Source organism: Ambystoma mexicanum, chromosome 6p, assembly GCF_040938575.1.
Source record: "Ambystoma mexicanum isolate Mex_15411 chromosome 6p, UKY_AmexF1_1, whole genome shotgun sequence".
NCBI classification, from domain to species: domain Eukaryota; kingdom Metazoa; phylum Chordata; class Amphibia; order Caudata; family Ambystomatidae; genus Ambystoma; species Ambystoma mexicanum.
The window spans coordinates 1,009,813,953-1,009,837,963 of record NC_090935.1 but is presented as its reverse complement, the minus strand read 5'-3'; the positions used below and the strand labels follow the sequence as shown (position 1 = coordinate 1,009,837,963).

At 43.9% G+C, this 24,011-nt stretch overlaps 1 protein-coding gene across 1 annotated transcript in view; it reads left to right on the top strand.

The window, feature by feature from the left end:
* The window catches only part of FBN2 (fibrillin 2), a 1,178,594-nt gene that overhangs the window by 526,690 nt on the left and 627,893 nt on the right, over positions 1-24,011 (top strand). Inside the window, exon 8 of the mRNA XM_069625622.1 lies at positions 13,618-13,743. Within this exon, the coding sequence (XP_069481723.1) occupies positions 13,618-13,743 (126 nt within the window). The remainder of the gene's footprint in view (positions 1-13,617; positions 13,744-24,011) is intronic.

Genomic DNA, 24,011 nt, shown 5'->3' with positions numbered 1-24,011 from the left:
TTTCAGATAAATATATATATAGTTATTTTGCATATGTTAGAAAGAAAACAATTTTGAAATGATGCGCATTCAGTCAGATTAGGTCACAAGAAACCATCTTCATTTTATTCATGATGATGTAGTCGATAAGGGCCCAACGCGTTTCGAGTATAACACACTCTTCATCAGGGGCAATTCAGTTTCTGCAAAAAGATTATATACAGTATTTACATTCAGTATGAAAAGATAATCTCTAATCAAACCTTGTATTGATTCTAGCATATTAGATCACCATTTTTACAAATCCTCAACTCTGTCTTTGGCCTCAGGATTTTCTAATTAACTCGCACCAGTGTTATAGTATATTATTTCTATGCATTTCAGTATAATAGAGAAGGAGACTCTCCATTAGAATCCTTCAGAATCTAGAAACCATTGGTCCTAACATGTCTTGAGTCGCCAGGAAAGTGCATTTTTAGAAGTAAAAATCATAAAATGACACTATGATGCAATCATTAGATTAATAAATAAAAAGAAATAGAAAAATAGGTAATCTAACCTTGTGGTTTTCTTTTAGGTAAAAAATGCTGTACAGGATATTTCTGTTTTTCGAACCAGATGCTTAAACTCTGGGTTTGTTAGATTCACTCATGTGGAAAACGATGATAAACCTCACTCTACGCTGGAAACAGATTCCTGTGTGTAAAATGAAAGAGTAGAAATGAGTGCCTGGTAAATTAAAAGTGACTATGTAAAAAAATAGCAAAAAAATTCTCTTACAAAGCTCTGTGGGAAAACATTTAGAGAAGATGGCCAAAAAGAATTAGGCGGGCAACCAGTAGCTGGTCTTCTAGAGTGGAGCAGGGTCTAGAGAGAGGATAAAAAAGTAGAACTGGTAACTATTCAAGGGTAAGTGTAACAATACAGGAGCCAGGGCTAGATGGGGCCTATCCTTGTAGGCAGAAGGAGCTTACCTCAAACACGCAGCGTTTCCAAATGGAATCAGGATACCCGTGAGGATGTCCGACTCCATTGGCAAAGTTGCGTTGTTTTATGTACTGAATTGGATGATGACGTCACTACGCGCATGCGCGTATGACGTCTGTATAAGGGATTACGTGTGAAGTAAATAGTGGAGAGTTGAAGAATAAAATAACATAATGCAAAAAGGAAAATAAGTCAGCATGTTTGTATAATATCTTCCATTTAGCAGTATCCATGGAAGTAAAGAACTCTAAATCGTGTTGGCCAATGTTTACATCTCGACATCATCACGCAGGATTGCGGGTGACGTCACATGTAAACAATGCGTCACACGCTAGCTTGACCAATGATCAAGGCTAACCTGTCGAGTACACGGCAGTGCCGTGTCTCGTATTTTGGAGGAGTACAGCCGAAAAGTTACCTGGACTTATTAGGAAGTCATCAAAGTGAAGGAATAATTACGATGAGAGAAATAATGAAAGAAATAAAGGGGTGAATTAAAGAGATAGTTAATAGACTATAGATTTTCTAGCCTAATTTAGGACCTAGTGGGCTAATGGGATCATACCTACAAGGTGTCTGTGCTCTACCGCGGTGTACTGCAGGAAGATGAATTTAGGATGCAGTTATTATCAATATTAGCCAACTTTCATGCACATCTAGCATGGAGAGGAAGTGAATACCATGTTTCTATCAAAGGTCTGAATGTCTTACCGCCCTACACATATGTCGCCAATCAGTATTAACTGTAAACAAATCACTTAACCTAAGTGAGAACAGATGGGTACATTATCAAGGTTCCACTTCCCACACATGGGGTTCACATTCTCATATGTGTGTACTAACATACAGCGATGTATTAAAAAATGCTGCCTATCAGATGCAGTTAATTACCGATATTGTACAGCTTGAATCCACACCACAGTGTTGTAGGTGGGGGTACCCCCCACTACTAGCATGGAGAGGAAGTGAAAAATGTGTCTCTTATCAAGACCTGACTGTCTGCCAGCCTTACACGTATGTCACCAACAAGTAATAACTGTAAACAACTTACTTAAACTTCGTGTGAACAGATGGATACATTATCAATATTACACTGCCCACACCTGGGGTTCACATTCTCATATATATGTGTGCTTCACCTAGAGAGATCATTTGAGTATTCATCATGTTGGAGACAAGTCATTTCAGAAAGTCTGAATATTGAACATGCTTCATTCTAATATGTATGCATCTCTTATAGGATACAGAAAGGACCCTTATCGACTACATCATCATGAATAAAATGTAGATGGTTTCTTGTTACCTAATCTGACTGAATGAGCATCATTTCAAAATAGTTTTTTTTTCTAACATATGCAAAATAATTATATATATATTTATCTGAAATATCGTGTATTTGAAAAATATGAATGATTGGTCTGGTATTCCAGACATACGATAACGTGCAGGGGACGTGAGTTCCCAATTTGGGAACTTGTTTGTTTGTACTGCATTAGAAAGACCCAGTATTGCGCGCCACAACATCCCTTCCAGATGAACTAGCCATTTGACTTGTTGTTCATTAAATGTCTCAAGGCCATATAGGATTCACGCCACTGTACTAGTCTTATGAAGTTTAATATAGCCCTCAAGTGAGTTGCCTTCTTTATGGGCAGGAATCCGCGTATCTCCCCACACTTTCTGTATACCAAAGGAATGAGTTGGTTTTCAAGAAAATGAACACCAATATTGTTCGATATAGGTGCGCTTAAATAGTTATAATGCTCAACTACTTCTATTTTAGTGCCATCAAGAACCCATTTGAAGTTTTCTTCCTTCTTTCTTTTGGCACCAATAGCTAGAATTGTTGTTGTCCCCAAATTAATTGCTATAGCATCGTGATGTAAAGCATTCAAAGATCTCTGCAACCCCACTGGGGTTTTATATAGGATAACTGTATGAGCAGCAAATAATAACCAGAAGATATGGTGGCTATCGAGACGAGGAGGGAAATTATTGCAGGAAAGAAAGCATCTTGCATACCCGCAACATATAGATTATATAGAAGGGGTGCAAGTAGGCAGCGTTGCTTGAGTCCATAATAAGTTTGTATACTGTTTGAGAGCTGTTCATCCAAATTTTGTTTGAATAAAAAACAATAAAGATTTAGTCTGAATTAAAAAAACAATAAAACTGGGTCAATACCCAGGATTTAAGCGTTCTCCAAAGGCGCACCCTGACAACACAGTCAAACGCCCCTGTGTAACCGATAAAACAAAGATAAAGCCTTGCGCCCACCACTACCTGTGTGGTGCATATAAAGTTGTAAAGTACCCAGATGTTATGCATTGTAGACATTCCATGCCGGAAATAAGTCTGCTGTGTTGTTAGTAGTTTGCTTGTAATCGCCCAAGAATTACGTTTAACTAGTAACAGGATGTAAGAAATGTTGCATACACAGTCAGAATGGATTGTTTCCAGCCAGTTGGTACAAGTCGATCAGAAATAATCTTTTTATATAGCCTATGCAATAATGTAGCCCAAAACAAGGGGTCCTTTTTTATCACTACCTTCGCTAGACCATCACGTACAGGGGCCCTAGATGACTTGAGACGATTGATAATGAGCAGGGTGGTTTCGACTTCAATATGTAGGTTAAATGGATAGCCTGCGTCATCCTCTTCCTTAGAATGCAACTTACTAATATGGGTCTTCCATTTACTTTCAATAATTGGGTTGATCGCCATATGGCTCTTACCCATAATATGCTTGTTATATAAAGTCCAGAACTTCTTGTTATCTTTTGTACCCACCATGGTGAACATCATCTGCCATAATGCATTGTGCATAGGATATTTATGTGCTTCAACCAGTTTCTATAACAGGTTTTTGTATTAGCAATTTTAAAATGTTTGGTAATGTTGGTTAAAGAAATATCCACAGTAACACGTTTAATGGTTTATATCAATTCCCTCTTTATGAAAGCAATACGTACATTGTAGATCATGTCCGTAGAATTCCAGTTGACAAAAAACATCTTCTCATTAATGTCACAACTGGCTAGTACTTGTTCTAATATCGAGGATACCTCGTTTTCATCAAATGCCTCCAGACCCTTCCTCAACAGATTGTTGGTTAATAATTCTTTTGTGTAATTCTCAACGTTCAAATCACTCTATATCACCCTGTTGCCCTGTACATCGAAACCAGGTGACACAAGGAAAATACTCCACTTCATCGTGCACCGAAAGGCCCAATGTGAGTTTTAGTATGTTAGGGTGACTAATGCCATTATCTGTAGTTATGTAATTCTTTATAATTTTGCGCATGTTAGCAGTCGCAAAAATATAGTCAATCCTAGTTCTAGAATAACCATTCGCCCATGTATAACACGGAATGCCGTCCATGACACTACCATATGTCTTTGTATCACCTGGATCAATGCAATCAAGTCCTAGTTCTCCCAGTGACATTTACCATTTTAAGCCTTTATCCTTCTGAGACACGATCACTTTGTCATTGAATTCCATGTCTCCCTGTTCACTACTTATCAGGCCAATGCAACCAGTACCAGTACCAGGATCATTCATTCCCTCACAACTATTGAACTGTGTAATGTGATGGAACAACTGTGAAACATTGCCTCTGTTCAAATAGAGACTCTCTTCTGTGTCAAATAGTTCCACTATTTTGATCATGCCAGAAGATTTTATTTTCAATGATTTGTGTGCTATGGGGTATTGGACCCATGGACAACGTTGTTTCAAGGAAGGAAAGACCTGACATTTTCACTCTCTCACGCAGTTACCACAGGAGAGCCGACAGTACTGCGAATCTCATACATTACACACTCTTGCTCACGCTCTTGCAAGGTTGAAGGAATGACGCAGTTGTTGTGAACAAGCATGGTTTCGGGTTGGCTAGTAATAATGGGCAGTTCTAGCCATGCGTCCAGCTTACCTTTGTTGCTTGGTTTACAAATTGTTTTTGTTCGATTTTTCTCTGCACTTTTTGTGCATGTTTCAATTATCTCATATGTGTCCTTCAAAGATATGCTAGAAACATCGTCAATAGTGGAACAAGCAAGACCCCCAGCATTCTTTCTGTGTGCACACAATGCACGCAATGCTGGTAACTCTTGATGCTTTGTCAACTTTGATTTCCCATTCTTCTTTCGGCCTGCACACCTACGTTTATCACACATACCATGCATTATTCATCATCCTATCAGTTGCCCCCTTGCAACGATCAGTGGCGTCAGGCTCACCACCCGATAACTGCAATTTAACCCCAATGTAACCCCACTGAAGCCTATACATTTCTCCTGCACTTCTTGCGACTGTAAATTAGTCTCACAAGTTCTGTCACAAGGGGAATTATAGTAGCTCACTCACATAAGATGTGATCAGAGCACTATTAGCAATAATAATGTTGACTACTTTACTGAGTATATATGTTTGTGCATAGTTCGAATAGAGCTTTAATGGTTTTTGACATAGTTACCTCTTCGGATCCATGCATTATTTCGTCACAGCTCATTTTTGCAGATACATTTTGCGTGTCATAGAGACACTCAGAAATTTCAACCAAATCAGGTGGCTTAGAGAAATTTCAAACAAGAATGTTATTTTTGCCATTATAGCATAAAATGGTTGATGTCGGGAGGGGATAGCCCAATAATTCCTGCTGAAGATTATTGTAGAGATTCAACAACTAATTGTTGTCTTTATGGTGAAAACAACAAGTTCTCAGGCAGTGAGGTTTCAAATCAGTACCACCCACTTTTTAACAGGGAAGGCAAAACAATCAACCATACCCAGGTGGTTTCCGCAACTTGAAACACACACCCTGACTGCCAGACTGCACTTAGCTGCACTTTGCAGTGCTTCACCACACCTGGCTCCAATGGGAGCTGGCCAATGTCCACGCTGCCCAAAATATGCCTTCCTGTGCACAATGATGGAGATAGCTTGTACAAGGAAAACCAGGTAAGACCACACACATACCAGCAAGCTCCTTTCACCAGGATGAAATAAATTCACTGCTCCAAGTGCACAAGACCAACTCAAATGGTTCACAGACAGTGACTATTCAAAGCCAGACTGCATTTAGCTGCTTCGCTGCACTATGCCGCACCTCATGCCCACCTGGCTACTATGAGGGCTGGCAAATATACATGCCACCCAAAACACACCTTCCAGTGTGTTCCATTTCAAAATGTGTTCTATGAGACTCACGCCTTCACAAGGCTTCAACTAAGCCCTGAGATGTTCCTACCATGTATGAGAAGAATTTGATGTTACACAAGAGTGTACGTGAAAATGTACTGTGTTTTGGCGCAAAGGAGGGTGATCTGTGTTAGGCAAGCATGTATGTAGTAAACCTTTGGGAGACTACACAACACTTTTCTTCTTGGTATCATGTAACCCACCTTTTGTACTACACAAGTTGGTAGTATGACTGGACAGCCAGACTCATCTCAAGAGAGGTAAATGTGAGCTGTAGCAATGAAATTCGCAATACAAGTAGCCTAGTAACACTTACACTGAAGGTTTGTGTTATAAATAGTTATTTATTTATTTAAGATCAATTTTTAAATAAGCATTCTTTAAAAGGGGCAATATATGTATCAGTCAAATATACTTTAAAATACTTTTCCAGAATCAGCACAAAGCTAGTTGAGATGTTTTTTACACACTTCCCACACCCGGAGGTGACTTCACTAACAAGGACAGTAATGGCATTTATATATCACTAGTACACTTTGTAGATTCTGAGGTTTGCAGAAAGGAAAGGTTAGAGGAAGGAAAAAGGTTTTCAGGGCAAGTGATTATACTTAAATCTTCCAATGACGTCTTTACAAAACCTTTCCCAGCAGTATTAGTTAAAAACCAAGATATCGCCTCTGAGGAACAGACAATGTGAAAGTCAAATGGACTAGAAGAGTTTGCAGGGAGCAAGGACAGCAAAAATGAATTGGAGCAAACTCTATGGAGCTGAAGAACTTCTTAGATAACAAAATATTGCACAAAGTTAGAGAGTTTAAAAAAAAATCACTGAAGGGTCACAAGCTGTTACACTTGTGGAAAGTAGAGTTGAAATCAACTCCAACTAAAATAACCACTGCAAGTCTCAACTGAGAAGAGCAAAGCTAAAGACACTGAGGTAAGTACCCCATGTCTGAACAGTACCTCTGGTTAGAAGAAGAGTGGTCCAGCTGGCTTCTGTCCGGTTGCAACGATGCAGATCCTGGGTTCCTGACCTTCAGTCGTGGGGACAGGAGGGAGGACGTCTGGAGGACTCCTGTGGCAGCAATTTGGAGGTCGTTGGCAGCTACGGGCTCTTTTCGGATCAGCAGCACTTTGTGGTTTCAGCGTGCGGTAAACAGCACCGCTGCGGATCTTGTATACCGGTTGGGCTTTCTTCACTCCTTGAGTCCTGCACTCTGCTGAGGGGACTCAAGCTCTGGTCGTCCTGCTTCTGGAGGGTCCTTAGGAGACTCCTGGAGCTTCTGGCTGGATTGCAGATGTTGCACTCGACTACGGATTTGTCGACCCCTGGCACTCAGTTCCTGCAGCAGCAAGGAAGTACAGCCAGTCAGGGAAGATGGTCTAGTGGAGTTCGTCTCTGGGTTAGTTGGTCCCACTAACCCAAGGAAAGAAGTTGTCCCTTTCGCAGCTTCTCTTGTCAATCAGAAAATGGAGTTTCAGCACAGCAGCAGGACTTCAATGGGCAATTCAAAGTTCCAGGAGGATGCAGCAAGCTTCGTCTACGGTTTCTTCATCGGGTGTTCTTCCCAGTCGCGACTCTGCCGCTAGTCTGAAAACCATCGCCTTTTAAGCAGGTTTCTCCCATTCATGCACAGCCCAGGCTGTCACTCAAACAGCAGGGTGGCTGTCCTAGGACAGCCAGCCAGCCATTCAGGACTGTGTGCATTTAGGCATTCCAAAAGTCAAAGGACAGGGGAGTTTCAGTACTGAAGCCCGCCAAAGGGAAAATGGGCTCAAACCTAGCTTGGCACGCCGAGTAAAACCCAAGAAAGACCTCACAAACAGAAAATGGCAAAAAAAGAAGACTAGGGCCATTTTGACAAAATGGTCACCCATGGGTGCTACACTGCAGCTGAGGATTCCGCCTGCGGTAGAAAAGCACAATGGTAGAAAAATTAAACCACTGCCACCATCCATTTAAAGTAGTGAGGGTAACATAAGCAATGTTACATGAGTAGGTGAGAAGAGCGGCTACTAAGTAACCCCCCAGCACTCCACATAAGATGGTGTGTGCCGGACCCACAAAGAGAAAAGGTAAGTAAAATCAATTTCACTTTACTATTCTTGGGAACAGTAGTTCACACTAGAAAAGGTATTTAAATCTTATGAGAAATCTAAAGGATTTCTCTGTGACTCTGCACTGAAGGTGCTGTGTGTCACCTTATAAAATGTAGATGCTATGGAGTTTGTCAGATTCCAAAAACAAAGGAAACACATAATCCAAATCAGGTCAAAACACATGAGAGAGTGAGAAAAAGATCTCACTCCAGGGTTAAAATTAAAAAATCCTAAAGTCCTGCAAAAGAGCTGAGGGTCTCTAAGGTTGAAGGGAATTAGCACAGAAAGGAGAATTCTCCCTAACACTCTGCATCCATCTACAAATCAAAACTACATTGGAGAGTTGTTTTGCAGAAGGTATTTAGTTTCTTTTTCACTTCTGTTTTTTGTTTTATTCAGTTCAAATACTTTTTTTGCATGCCGTAAATGTAATCTAAAGGGGTCTCGTATAGTGGGTCTCTGCCCTTTTAGAGGTCTTGTGCGTTGATCTGCAAGAGGGATCAGTTGTTTGTGCATTAGATGGGGAAACGTATGTGACACCTGAGGTGCTGATGGGTGCAGGCTAGAAGTATTCGGTCTGATGCTGTTTTGGCAGTGACAATTGGATATCTGTTTTACACTTAGTGGGAGCCAACAATCGGATAAATCACAATGCTGGGTTTAACACTGGCTGTGATGGGGGTGGTGGTGGGTGATTCAACTTAAGATGTATGCTTTGGCATAGGTCTATCAAAGTTCATGTGGTATTAGTAAGCATGTAGTTGCTGTGCGCAAGGTGGTCTGTGTGTAGAGCCAAGCAAGGTGGTAGGAGATTTAGAGGTGAGTCAGTTGAGGAGAAAAGGGGATTTGGGATTAGTGAGGTCCCCTGTTATGGAGTCTTGGTACTAGACTGAAATGTTAGGGTTCCAGTCTATTCGTAATTCACGAGTAAGGTTTTTACTCTTAATATGTTCCAATGGGAAGCACAGTTTTTAGGCAAGAGCAGGGTATATTGACCTGAGTCTAATATCCTTAGTTTATTGATTGCAATCTGTGTGCATGTGTTGGTGTGACAAAAGGGTTCCATCTCGGTTATGTCGTGTTATGCCAGGATTGTTGTTCCTGTCGTTCATAGTGGAAGGTCATTTTCAATGTTCACATTTGCATCACAGCTTACCTAACTCTGCACCAAACGTTTGAGTTGTTATTGAATATTTTAAACAACAAACATGCAACATTCTCGAAGTTTATATTGTATGACATCTGGTTGAGTGAAAGAACTGTGGCCATTGGATAGCGTATCTCAGGTACCATTTGACTTCTGTTTTTCCCTGTTTTTTTCACGCCATCAGTAATTATTTTTTCACAGTTGGAGAAACTCGGCATAGCTCGGATAAAGAATGTGATCAGATTAAGCTTCAAACCTCAAAAAACAACCTGGAAATGTGCATTGAAGCAAATAGGAATCACAAGTCTATCACTTTTTTAATGGGAAGTCAACCTTATCATCTGTAGTCACTGTATCTTAAAGGATCTTTCCTTCTTCACTAAGGTGTGCGTCACCAGTTTTCCCTTGAACTGATATGGGCATTTTACCCTTCAATGCTTAGGAAATCCTAATTTTTACATCTAAGCTTTAGGCAATAGTGCTATACATTTCCTCTCACTAAACAATAAACACTAATGCACTTTTTAATACCCTCATCACGACTTTGGCGGTAACCCTTAAATCCGGCGGTCGCGCTATTACCGCCGAATTTAAGGGTTCGCCAAATCAGGACTTCGGCAGATTTCGCCCCAGCTCTTGGCTGGGGGGAAATCTGCCGAAAATTCGCGCTTTTACACCGGCGGGAGATCCGCCGGCGGTAAGAGCGTGAATTTTCCACATTGAGCCCAATGGGGAATGGGGCACACCCGAATGGGCTCAATGGGGAATGGAGAATTACATTACCGCCAAACTCGTGATCCGGCGCTATTAGCGCCAGGGAGTTCGGCGGTAGGGCTAATACCGCCAAAGTCGTGATCAGGCCCAAATGTAAGCTAGCTAGACAAAGAACCATGACACCCTTACTTATTACATTAGGTGTTAGCCAATGCCTCCTACCACTACTTGTCTTACTCGGGGCTTCTTCGGCCCATGCTTTCTGGGCATTGTTGCTTTTTATAAAGCAGATGTGGGCCATCCGATTTGAACATTTGAGTTTCCGAGGAATCTAGTTGGTAATTTGCTTTATTATGCATTTCTTAACTACTAGTAAAGTATGATGGTAGTTTAGTCTTAAATATTGTAATTCTTACTATTGTCAGGTATTCTTTTACAATGTTTTAGATCTTCCTACTTGTTCATTTAGTCATATTCTATCTGCGCATGTTCGAATGTTACCTAAGGATTTATCGTGATTGATTGTATGGTAAGGTTGTATTGTCAATGGCTTAGGTTTTCTGTTTGAATGCATCACAACTTATCTTCTGTTCGGTGGAAATGTGTGTTCGCTCCCATGCTGTTTCCATAGTGAGAACGAGGGTTGAAGCTCTTCAGCTGGCGCGTGAGATTAAGGCAAACACGTGTCAGCAGGGATGCAACATTAACTGTCGGAGCACAGAATAGATTATTATAACACCACAGTACAGAGCATTGACCATAGAAAGGAACGACACACTTATAGGAGGCACAAAGAGAGGAAAAAGAAGAACAGATCACGAAATGTACTGAGGGACCAAAAGCAAGATGAATTTTAAATTCGTTTTTTATGATGCCAGTAATAAGAATACCTGCACTGAAGGCATTGTGCAGCAAAAATGCTTTCCATGACTGGACCTCATGAGGTAATGCACAAAAAAATATTGGCAGCTTAGTGAAAACAAATGTTTTCTAATCTAAAAGAAGCTTCTGGGACATGTGTTTACTCCTTGAGTTGCAGAATAATCAACCACACCATGCCTAAGAAGCCTGGTTTCAAGCTCACCATTCTTGCTGTTAGCAACCAGCTGTGTCACAGATATCACCAAGAATACACCAACTCCCAGCCCTGATCGTATTCACCACTACTCTCCCTGCTCCACACAACTACCCCTTTCCTCTGGTACTACTCTTCCCTCTCAAAACGATTGCCACACTGCCCCCTCCACACCAGTACCACTCCTCCTGTTCCCTCTCTCTGGCACCCACCTTTCACTCTCTGTCACGTGTTCACTCATTCTCTACTCTCCCCTTCCACTCCTCTCACAAACATGCTAATTCAGCCCCAGTACCACCCTGCACAAAGCCTAAATAATCCTCCTCTCCGCTCCACTCTCCCATCCTTCCTCTGCCTGGTCTCTTGGTCTGCCTCAGCCTCCTCTGACGTTTCCCGAACAATCCAACTTCCTGGTTCCTCCACCTTCTTTTGTCCTGCCCCTTTCCTCCCCATTGGCTATCCTTTCCCACTAGCTCCCCGGGTCAATCTTTCCCTGTTTTCCCCTCTCGGGAGGTGGTACAATCATCGAAGGACATAAAAGTGGTCTAAACCCCACCCCTTCCTCATGTGCAGGTCTTCTATGGCTATGCACTAGCAGCCTGCACTGGTGAGTCATGCTGTTCAAGTTGCAGTTCGTGTGAGGGCCTCACAAGCCTGTCACTCCATTAGTTTGGCTGGGGAGTTGTTCCACGGCACTCTCACAGGGGAGCAAAAGGTTTTTGTAGTGTTACACATAAGCGCGTTCCTTTGCTGCTGACTGGGTCTTTGCCTAGTGCTTTGGATATTTCTGGGTTGGTATTCTAGATTCATGGCCACTCAGTAGGGCTTCAGTTTGGTTGGTCTCTTCACCCTTGATTCTTGGGATATTGGGATATGTTGCTTTCTGGGGGAGATAGAAAGACACTTAGCAGCATCATGTGAGACAGGTATGGGGTGATTGACATTGGCACTGTATGCAAGCAAACTGGCAATAATGGGATTGGTACCTTCTCTACTGCAACCCCCCACCACTTCGGGGTAGGACTGGCTATGACTTCCACCCAGTTAGGCCTCCCACACCAGCCCAAGATGAGATATGTCCCCATCAACCCTTGACCAGGTCAGCTTACTGACCCTGTCACAGTTTTTATTTTGTTATGTTTGATCCAGTACTCTATAGTGTTATCATTACTAGACCCAAATGGCCCCCTCTGATTTGTACACCACAGCACACATAATGGAACCGTTTAAGAGAGCTGTAAGCAAGAGCCCAAAGTCAGCTCGCAAAATAATGAAAGAAAATGATTTAAGAACAACACTTGTTGAGGACCTTCTGCTCATATGTCATTATGTTCTGCACCTCTTGAGGTTGTCCCCTAGAACATGATGATGCACCAGGGCGCATGTACAATACAGCTGGATAATTTGTTTTCTCTGTACAGGGGTTTGACCTCTGGAAGTATGTTAGCCTATTGCATCTGAACTCCAGCAAGACAGTGTTATCTGTTTCCTTCCAAGAAATCTTGCCCACAATCATTAGTCTCTTTGATGAATCTGGAGTTCACCTTGATTCTAGTCTGAAGTTATTGCATCAGCTGAACGCTGTCACTAAAGCATTTTGTTTTAAACTAGGTGTCTGCCACCCGTGGTTCTCCATATGTCTTGTAGTAAGACTCGAATGTCATCTTACCATTGACCATGGTGAGGTTGATATGGGTTGCAGTCCAAACCATCTGGATATTCAAAGGTGTGAGACCCTTGTCTTAAACCAAAGACCCAAATATATATATTGTTTCTTATCTAGCTGGGGAGTCAACGCTGTTAAGGCTATGATCACGTCAAGGTTAGAGTGCGCTTGGAAGCTTTCATCTGTTCTTCTGCCATGTGACCTTCTGTGCCTGCCACTTGCCCATGCTTCCAGAAAGTATCAGACACAAAGGTCCTAGAACCTCACACTGAGGTCTCTGCATTGGCTGTGGTTTCCAAAATCATAACCCTTCTGTTTATTTACAACCTACTATGCTTTATCTCTCTTTACACTTCCCCAACTATCAGTAATTAATTTCTGGAAAACCTTTACAGTGGTTAATGTTTCTCACTCAACAACACATAAAAAGAAATGATAATATAACAGTGGATGCTTATTTAAAAATCAAATATACTGATGTTTCTGTTGCACGTGGGTGGTGTTTTAAATGTGTGCTAGTTGTGACATGCTAAGCATGGTTTTGGAAAACTGTCAGTTAATGGTTAAATTATTATGATAAAAAAATGGGATGAAGTCAAACCTGTGTGACCACTCTATAAGAAAATAGAAATGTTTAGACCAATCAGCCTGCTTGCTTCCTCCTGAATGTTACAAGCTATTGAGGGGCGCATTTGAATGATACCTATTCTAATCGTCCTCATTCTTCTCTTCCTCCATGCAGACATTGATGAATGCAGCATCATTCCTGGTATCTGCGAAGGAGGCGAGTGCACGAACACAGTCGGAAGCTACTTCTGCAAATGTCCTCGTGGTTACGTCACCTCCATTGATGGCTCCCACTGCTTGGGTCAGTACACCATTTTGACGGCTCTCTGATTAGGTTCTGTTACATAACCAAAGTAGAGTCTCAGGGAAAGAATACCATTGGGTTATTTTGGAAGTTACTTTTGTGGCCATTTTCAATAACCAAAATCCATTTTGGGGAATCGATCCTGAAAGGAGTTTACACCTGTTATATGGTTAAGGTGGGTGTGCCTGTGACATGCAGAAATCTAGAGCAACTGAACACAGTCATAATGGACATGGTGAATGGCAGCACATCTACATGGCATCCAAGACATGGCCTTCAAACTTTAACAATGTGAAATAAAACACAACAGTGAATATCCATTCATGCACATAAAATATAGCTGAGCAGTATTTTTCCGGCACCCTTGCAGGAAAGACAGGTTTGGCATTATGATGACTAATATAAATATTGCATGGCTGATTAGGCCATCCCTGACAGGACACACATATTTTGGGCTATAAATCTCTTAAATCTCCCATTGTCCCAAACTATGTGGCCAGTTGGCACACTTCATTGAGAAGTATGGACCATCCCAGGATGACATCCTTTGGGTACTCACAATGTGACACACTTCTGGTTTGTAAAGGCTTTCGGTGGTTTAAGATAATGGAGATGAACGCATATTTCCCCAAGACTCCTCAAGTCAGGCTGGGGGGACAGATTTCCAATTAGCTTCATGGGCCAAACAATGGCGAGGGGTGGGTCAGGCAGAGCATACCCCATTCCCTAAAGGACTGGCAGAAGGGTGCCACAGATCGAATGAGGAGATAAAGAAAGATGTACAGAGGAACGTCATACAATTTGGAAAACATAGACCCTTACTGGATATCACAACTAAGCGGCCAACAACTAGAAGAACTTTGAGACTTTAAATATCCACAAAGGAGTTCTGGAAAGTACAGCATCCCCAGTGAGCTTCTCAGTGATTTCATTTCTTGAGAGCACAAGCACCACTTGGTTGATACTGTCACTCCCCTCCATGAGCAAACACAGAGTAAGTTGCTTCTAATGGGGGCCATTTTCAGGGAATTAATAATCACAGACCCGTCACAAGAGGATGGACTTCCTATCTCCTCTCTCCTTTAAGGTGGCAATGATCTCCCCTTTCAGAACCTCTTAGAGACATGGGGGAATGGAATTGATATTCCATGGCATACCCTTTCAAGGGGTTTTGTTCAGAGTTCACAGCAACTGTGGGGAGCAGAAAACCTCCATAAATGACCATGTTTGCCTGTAGCAGATGTTGGGAGTAGAAGGCAAGGGCAGACTGGCCTCTTAGCTGAAGCTCTATTTCAAGAATGTACGCCTTTCCTTTATATATGGTCTGACTAACTCCCCCACCACCTCCAGTCGAGTGTCTTCCTTTAGGGTAGGTAAAAGACCCAGCAGAGAGATGGAGCAGGAGTAGTTGTGCTCCATAAACCCCTACATAAAGCTGACCACTGGGTTCCTGTCAAAAGGCAATGGATCAGCTTTACTTCATGACTGACCGGATGACCACCTTGTCAGTGAAGGGGGAAATTGCCCCTATAAAGTCATAGTCAAGAGTATGTTAGAAGGTGTCCTCCCATTCTCTAGTTATCACAGTGATATGCCCATTGCCCCTGAAAATGGTGACAAATAGTGTTTGTTAGTCTATATTCTAGAATTATTAGCAAATTCTAATGATGCCGCTATGCCTTTCTTCTGATTTCCCACTTTTGAACCTTATGGCGAATGAATCGCTAAACCCCACCCAGATGGGGATGTGAGGTCTCTTTGAACTCAAATTACCCAAAGTTGAATCTGGAGCTCTCCAGAGCTCACTGAAGTTAATGTCTCATCTTATAAAGATGTTGTCATGTGTGGGAAATCCTTACACCCTCCAAAAAGAAATCTTCTGCCATGTCTCCTGGCCAAGACACAGAGGTGACCACATCATCCTCCTGAGCTGCCCAGCAGAGACACTCCTATGCACCCTTGGACTGCCTGTCACTGTTTCCTTATTGAAGCCCCTAGCACTACCCATAGCTTTACAACGACTACAGAAAAATAGGTGCCCACTTGGAGGGCAGAGGACAGGTGTATGCATGCCTGCTCCTTATAAAGGTGTATCAGCAGGTGTGTGGGTCTGTTATTAGTGCACCAGTGCTTGGGTGAGCCACACTGGCTGACTGTCTCCCTTGTTCCTGTCCATTACAGGTTCCAGGGAGAAGCGAGAAGGCCAAATGTGGTGGCAACCACAGTTGTCCAAGCCTTTCTGGCCTGACGACAGATACAAATGTCTGCAGGCACTGTACTGGGATCAGGAAGCTGGGAAGTCTGATGACATACATTATCCAGCCCCATACTTTTCCTTCTGGCACTGAGCAGAAATGTATATGCATACTTGTGTACAGGCCTGGTTGCAGCTCCTCCCAGCTCCCCACCACATTACACAGACGTAGGGTGAAGCCCCTTGAGGAGAGGAGCTGTGACACTGACATGCTGTGTCAGTACTGACATGGGGCTTGGGCCGGTCCCCTATCCATGTAAGCCACCAGCCATGGGGAACTCTTGTCATGCAACCGTGCATTTTAAGTGAAAATAATTTCAGTGCATACATCTTTTTCATTAAAGATATTAGGGCATTTATTCCCACTACAAATGGTGGGCATTCTTTTGGGGGAGGATTAACTATAAATGAAATCATGTCTAAACCAAAACATAACATTTCAAGCTTTTCGAAGATTGTCTAAGTCTGATTAATGGTTTTACAAGAAAAGAAAAGCAGTTTAACAAGTACTGTTGCTACGCCTTGTGCATTATCTGGGCACTCGAATGTACCCGGTTTTCTGGGAACTATACGAGCAGAGCACAGCTCTCTGTAGTGTAGCGTCCTTCCATTGGGCATGCTGTCATTTCTGGTTCATTGAAAGTGGAGTCAAATGAAACCTATTCTCAACTGCTGCTTTAAGTCCACTCCAAGGGGAGAGTTTGAAGGCACTATCTGCAGATACATGCACAGGAAGAGGGAGTGCAGTGGGGAAGGAGTGCAAAGATGTATCTGCAGATACATGCACAGGAAGAGGGAGTGAGTGGGGAAGGAGTGCAAAGAAGTCTCTAACTCACCATTTCTTTATAGTGGCTCAGGAGATGTCGAAGAATGCATAAAGAAGAGTAACTGCATTCAGCAGAAACCATTTCGAAGTCGTCAACCAGAACTGTTGCCAGGTTGTTCAGCCTACTGGTGTGAAACACGAGGCATCATCAGCCAATTACAGCAAGGATAGGATATCTGATGCTGGTCAATTTCAGCTTCTACTAAATACTCTTGTGGTTTTAGAGTTTGAGACATTTGATCAGGGTTCTGCCGCTGTTAGATCTCCAGATGTTTTGTACAGAAACTTCCATCATCCCTAACGAGTTACGTCAGTGGGGATGGATCTTGAGGGTCAGTTTCCAAAACATCTGGAGAGCAAATGGTTGAATAACCCTCCATTCGTTTTCCAGTTAATAGACCATGACAATTCAATTGATGAAACATAATCACCACCAAACGTCCTTCAGAGCATATCAGGAGAAGCTCTTGGACCCATACGTCAGCAAGTGGTTTTAGTAGAATTCCATGAAATGTCCTGCAGATTAGACACATTTAGAGAGCACACTGTAGAAATAAATGTCGAGTGGAGAAACCTTCTACATTGTATTACTGATGCCAATGACCTTTGCCTGCCATCTAAGCCGAGAACACTTTATAAAAGAAGCATACCACGTGACATTATTGAAATGGGCAACATTTATTGTCAAATAAACGAACTATGATTATGAATTTAATTACTTCCTGTGAATTAATTGTTCCAACCAAAAGTCACTGAAATGAATATGATCTTTCGAAAGATATGCCAAACAAGATTTCCAACTATTAGTGTCACATTTCCATTTCAGTGTTTCTTTTCCATGCTTATATTCAGTACCACATCAACCCTTTTCATAGTCATTGATATAATTGAGCAATCACTTGCATTCAAAACTATTGGCTTGCAACTTTTCAAGTATGATTTAATTGTCAATCATCCCCTCGAATTGACCAAAGAGGCTATACGCGTAAGCATATCTTCGTTTCAGTACATGCTAACAGAGCAGGAGACAAGCAAGGCAATGCGGTTAAGCAATACATAGAGATATTAATTATGTCCCACAGCTGTTACATCACCCAGTAAAGTAAACCTCTAACATTTCTTCAGCGCATTAATGAGACATAAATGAGACATAAATAAGTTAATTTAAAAAAAGCATGTAGATATAAGACAAACTGTCTTCCAGCAACTCAAATGACTTCAATACCTCAAATCGAAATGACAGCATGGAAGAGCCAATGCACAGCATGAGTGTGGAGAGGGTGTGGACACTCCAGCCAAACCATTGCTCTTAGATCTATCCATCCACACATTGAATTCCCCCTTCATACTAATAATATTAGTTCTGACTAAAAAGCTGTTGCTGAAGCAACAGCTACAGGCCAAAACCGAAAAACGAATGCTGCCTTTCCAAAACGAAAACACATGCTCTGTTCTAACGAATGTACACTGCCTTGTCCATGTAGACAATAAAGAGGCTGCCTGCCAATTACAACTCCCTGTGTTTACAAATACAGAGAAATTGGCAAATGGGAATGCTGCAAGGTTTGACTTATTTTAGAAAGTGGTGGATTGTATATACTCCTTTCCTCTGAAATGTGAAAGGGCGCCCTGTCAATAATTGGATACCGAGGAAAACTAGGTTGTGTGCTAAGCCTTTCACGGCAGACATTTCGCCAATTTTTCATAGGAATTTGGATGTGCAGTTGTGTCCTAAGGACAGTGTAAGGGTTATGTTAGAAATTTGAATACCAGAATATATAAAAATCATGTAAGGATATAGTTGTTTGTGTTTATTATATATCTTAAATTGTCATGGGAGAAATCCCAGTGTAGGCACAACTTGATATGTGGTACATTGCTTTTAATAATGATGACTGTTGTTAGTTTTACTAGACCAATGGATACTAATAGTGTAATGAGACTGATCCTAAATTATAACCAAAATGTATTTTTTTTGCTTGACTCACTTTTTTCATGCCACCATAAAGCATTGACAAGTTCCAAAGGAAACACAAGGTGGTCTGTATTTCAAAATGCTAAACCAGGTCTTTTTTTTTACAAAATAAACATCTGCAATGTATAGCTTTAGATTTAGCTTAGCTTGCTTTTAGCTTAGGTGTGTCAACTACTCTAGACAGCCGTGGCGTACAGCTGACAGCTGAAGTAAACAGTAAGAGAACAGAAAGCAGGGACATTGTTCTGCCTGGATCAGCAGAGTGAACTTGCAGAGAAGATGATGCAAAGCCTGTCATTGTAGTGGGTACGTGGGGAGGAGTTGCTTGCCAGGACCATAGCAAGGCAAGACAAGAATCTGTTTGAAAGGTGAGAACCTTTGGGTGTCAACACAGCTTGCACGAGCTGGAGAGGCAGGTCCACAAACAGGAAGAACACAGCAACAAGCAACTGCAAAATGGCCAGCAACTGAATACTAATAATCACAAACAAACGTGAGAATACATTGAATGAAGTCACACATTCAGCAGAAAAGCTTGGTTTCAGAGTAGAATCACCCACAGACAGAAAGACAACCACTGGAAGGTTGAAGAAAAACACCACACTGTTGAGGCTCTGTTCATCTCCTTGCCTGGGCTGCTCGAAATTGCTTTGAATTTTATGCAACTTTTGCAATTAAGCGCAGTGAGTTGTCATGCAAGAGTTTGGCTGTTTTATTCTTGGGGTTAAATGTTGAGGCATCCTGCCGTTAGACAGTAAGCACCAGGAGAAAATGTGCATAAAAGAAGCGTCCCTGCACTTATCCCGCTTGCATGGATGCCGGATCCTGATTTCAAGCTCCCTGTGTGCCATAGCCAGCAGCTGATCCCAACCTGTGGAATTAAAAACCACTGGGATATTACATTATTTTGGGGGCAGAATGTATGATGTGTGCCGATTTCTGGTTTTCTTTCTATTGACGAGTTTGGAGATGGCACATTAGTTCCCCTCCAGCTTGTTGCCTTGATAGCTTGTAAAATGAAGGTCCTATGGGGGGCATGCCCAAGATGGTGGAGTAGTCAGCCACGATTTCTAGTCACGCTCTGACTCCAGCCCTCAAATACCAGCAAAAAGTACCATCCTCATGTTTGCACTGAAATAAACAGCTTACTGGGGCACACAGAAATAATAGAGAAGGACTACAGACTTGACGGTACCTGAGACGAGCTGGAAAGAGATGGTGTGACCGAGAGGGGCCTGGAGATAAGATAGTCAAGACGGCGAGTGGCATCAAGGTCACCAGCTGGAGAGCAGTAACTGGGCTCCCCTAAGCATTACAGGCCTGTCAGTGGTCATGCCCTGTGGCAGGATGCTACATAGATGAGTGCCACAGCAGCAACTGCCCCGACAGCGATGAGCGGAGTGTGGGGGCCACTCCACCCACACTCTCGTCAGAGACAGAGGTGTCTAGCAAGGGGTGGTTTCTGCCGCCAGCACCCTTCTCTGGCAGACATCCAGGGGCCATTGAGCTGGAGTTCACCCCACGCTGTTGAGACCGTGCTGCCGGAAAGAAGGAGGGTGCCCTCCGCCCAACCGACATGGTGGGCTGCCATCCGCGGGCCAGCGCTTGGTCTCGCACGTGGTGGGGTGGAGGAGAAGAGGCCTCCATCGAAGTGAGGTCAGAGGCAGGACAAGAATCAGGGGTGGAACAAGGCAGAGGCAACGAGGAGGTGGCAATGACTGCTTTGCAGGGTCCGTAGAGTGAGGGGCCCAGGTGGCATTTTGGTGTAGAGAAAGTGCCTGGGGGTATAGACATAATTAAGTCTGAAGTCTCAGGCGAGATTGTATCTGACCTCAACAGGCCCAGAATGCGTCAAGCTGGGGAGCGAGTGTGGGTTGCCGGAGCAGTGCCCGGGGACAGTGAAGGGACTGGCAACTATTTGAGTCTGGCCCACAGGGGCGAATAATCTGTGGCACGGATCTAGGTGGAGATCTAGCTACTAGAAGGGGTGGAATTGACTTGGAACGTGCCTGGAAGCCGGGAGCCCCAGGGCCCCCGGATTACAGCTCAGCGACGTAGGCATCATGCTCAAATCTGCTTGCAAGATAAAAAAAGCAGACATTCGAGCTTTTCTGGCAGCTTCCCCTAAACAATGAAAAATGTAGGATGGGACAGGAGAAAAGGAAGCAGCCATAGTGTAGACATTGCATGAGGCGGCCCATCATACCTCGTACTTCTTTGTGCGCTCCCTGGAAACACTCAAGCTGGACATCAAAGAGTTATTACATACTGAACTCTCGGTGCTGTAGAAGGAAATGATGTTTCAATCGTGAGGATGAGAAAGATATAGGGTGCCTTGGGAAATGAGTGGACCACAACGAGAGGGACATGACCAGTCTGTAGTCTGAGATATCAACGGTGAGAAAACGATTCAATACCTGAGGTCCAAATGTGATGACTTGGAAAGCAGGTCTAGAGACAACCTTTGTTTGCGTTTTCTGAGAGTGGGGTGGAACCAGAGAATATAGAGGACTTTATTCAACAACTCTTTACGACTGTGTTGGCGAACCACCTGCAAACCACAATTAAAATTGACAGGGCAGATATGGTGGGTCCCTTGAGGACTGGAAAAGACCACCCTCTCAGAGACATAGGTGTGACATTTCATGATTATAAAATCAAAGAAATGATTCTGGATGCAGCCAGGAAGTTGGGCCGCATAATATTTCGTAATGCCACGGTACAGGTGTACCAATACGTCTCCCAGCCCACACTATTGAAGAGGCGAATAATGAAGCTGGTAACCCCCTACTCCCACTTTGCTAAGAACCTCGGTTTCATCTTTGACTCCATGTTCTCCTTCTCTGCCCACATCTCTGATGTCTCAAAAAATTCAAACTTCCTACTGCACCTCCTCAAAGGTATTCTGCCTTTCCTCTCCTTCTTCCAGAAGCTCACTGTCTCTCAGGCCCTGGCCCTCTCTAGGCTTGATAATTGTAACAGCCTCTTTCTAAATCTACCTGCTTCTACTCTCTGCCCTTTGCAATTCTTCCAGGACAGCGAGACTTGTCCTTGGCCTCAAGCCCTGGGATCGTATCTCTCCAGCCCTGACATCTCTCCATTGGCTCCCAGTGGCTGCAAGGATTACATTAAAAATCCTTTGCATTGTCCACAAGGCTTTCTGGGACCTGGGTCCAAAATACCTTCAGCTGTCCCTCCGTAAATACCTTCCCTTCCGAGCTCTTCGCTCCTCTACCTCCCTTAGGGTCAGTCATTTTTCAAAGAAACAATCTGGCGGTAGATCCCTGTCTTCAGCTGGGGCCGCCCTCTGGAACAGCCTCCCTGCCACTCAGAAACTTGAGGAAAACCATCTCTGTTTCCGAAAGCACCTCAAGACCTTCCTCTTTGCTTCTGCCTTGGCTCCTCCTCTGCCCTTCTGATCTGCTCTGTCTTGGCTCCATGCACCTGGCTTACCGTCTGACATTCAGGCCCAGGTACCTGTTCACCCTGCTACCCACCCACCTGCCTCCTGGCGTTCCCTTACAACTTGCACTGGGGTCTTTATCTGTAACCATACAGTCCCCCTCCTTTTCTGCACTTATCAGACACACCCCTCTTTTGCTGTATACCTACCACTTACCATTTGCTGGCTGCACTATCACTGTATATTGCTTTTCTACTATTTATTTATCTATTTCTCCAGCATGGGGTCTGGCATGGATTCACATGCTCATGAATATTCCCCGTCGTCAGGCCGGGAATCCTCGGTAAAGAAAAAATCAGTATCAGTTTCGTTTCTAATCTGTCTTTCTCAGTAGTAACCAATCACTGGTCTCTGGGTCATGCTGCCCCAGCCAATGACTGCCCTCTCCCTAAGCCCGCCTCTGGCAGCCATCCTTAGATTTTTACTGCACGCTCAAGTGTTGGGAGTCCTCGTGTTTAGCTCTTGAGCTTTTGCTGCGTTTTTGCGCTTTTTTCAAAGAGAATTTCTAATTTTTTCGGTCAAATAAGAGCCTCAAGTTCCACCGTCTCTACATCCGATTAACATGGATCCGTGTCGGATTTTTCTATGCCCCTCAAGGGTGAAGATTTCGTCGAGTTACGCTTCTTGGAGGAGTCCAGGAGTTTCTGCGGCCTACGCGAACATGGCCCAGGAGAAAGGAAGCTTGACGCCCAGAAAGCTGTTCAGGGTTTGCCCTGGATGTCAGCTGCAGAATGTGTTCAAGGAGGACGAGCACTCGAAATGTCTCTACTGCCTTCATGAGGACAAAACGCACGTGGAGAAGGACTGTGCGTTTTGCAGGAACATGTCGGAACGGACCATCAGGGACCAACACTTTCGTCTCTCCAACTGGCTCGAAGGAAAGAGCCCGTCAGGTGAGAAGAAGAAGAAGAAGTCAGAGTGGTCTTCTAAGTCCTGTGAGGACGCCCCAGCGACGGGGGCCCAACAGAAGGCAAAGCACCGCCAGTCCGCGGGCACCGGGAGCGCCGAGCGGTCGGGCTCCTCGGCTGCCAGGCAGGGCGCACCTTCTCCCGCACCATCAACCACGAGCCAATGCTCTGGCTTAGGGAAGAGGAAAGCCGAGAACCCGGCGGAGCTTCTGGAGAGGCCCCGGTCGAGCTCGAACGATCCAGCTGAGGGGGAGCGAGGCAGTGACCCTCCCCCCAAGGTGAAGGCCACAGGCCCACATAAGGTGGTAAAGGCCTTCATTCACCAGGCCAAGGCCTCTATCGAGGAAGTCGCGGTGGCCCTGGCGCAGCCTGTGGGCCCAGAGTTTCCCTGCCTCCGCGGAGGGAAGCCTCTTTCAGACCCATCGAAAAGATCCCTGTGAAGACCCCGGTGGAAAAAGAGGGGGGGGGGGCGGTGGCCATTGTGGACACGGACACAGCATCCAAGGAGGAGCTGGTAGAAGTCCTATAGAGCCTCCGTGAGGGTGTTGAAGAGGCCCATTCCCACAGGAGGGATCCCGACAAAGGTGATGACGAGAGCGACGGCGGCACCCACGAGGGTCCTAGTCACCCGTTGCTCCCGTCGCTTCCGGAGCCGCAGGACAACTCGCCGGCCATTTTGTTGGCAATACAGTCCTTATGTTCGGAGATAAGGACGAGATTGCCCTTACCACCGACGGAGGAACCGGAACCAGGCTCGACGGTGGAGCCAGAGCCAGGCCCGGCGGGAAGCCCCCAAACAAGAGAAGACGGATCCATCCAGCCCTGCCTTTTCAGCCCTC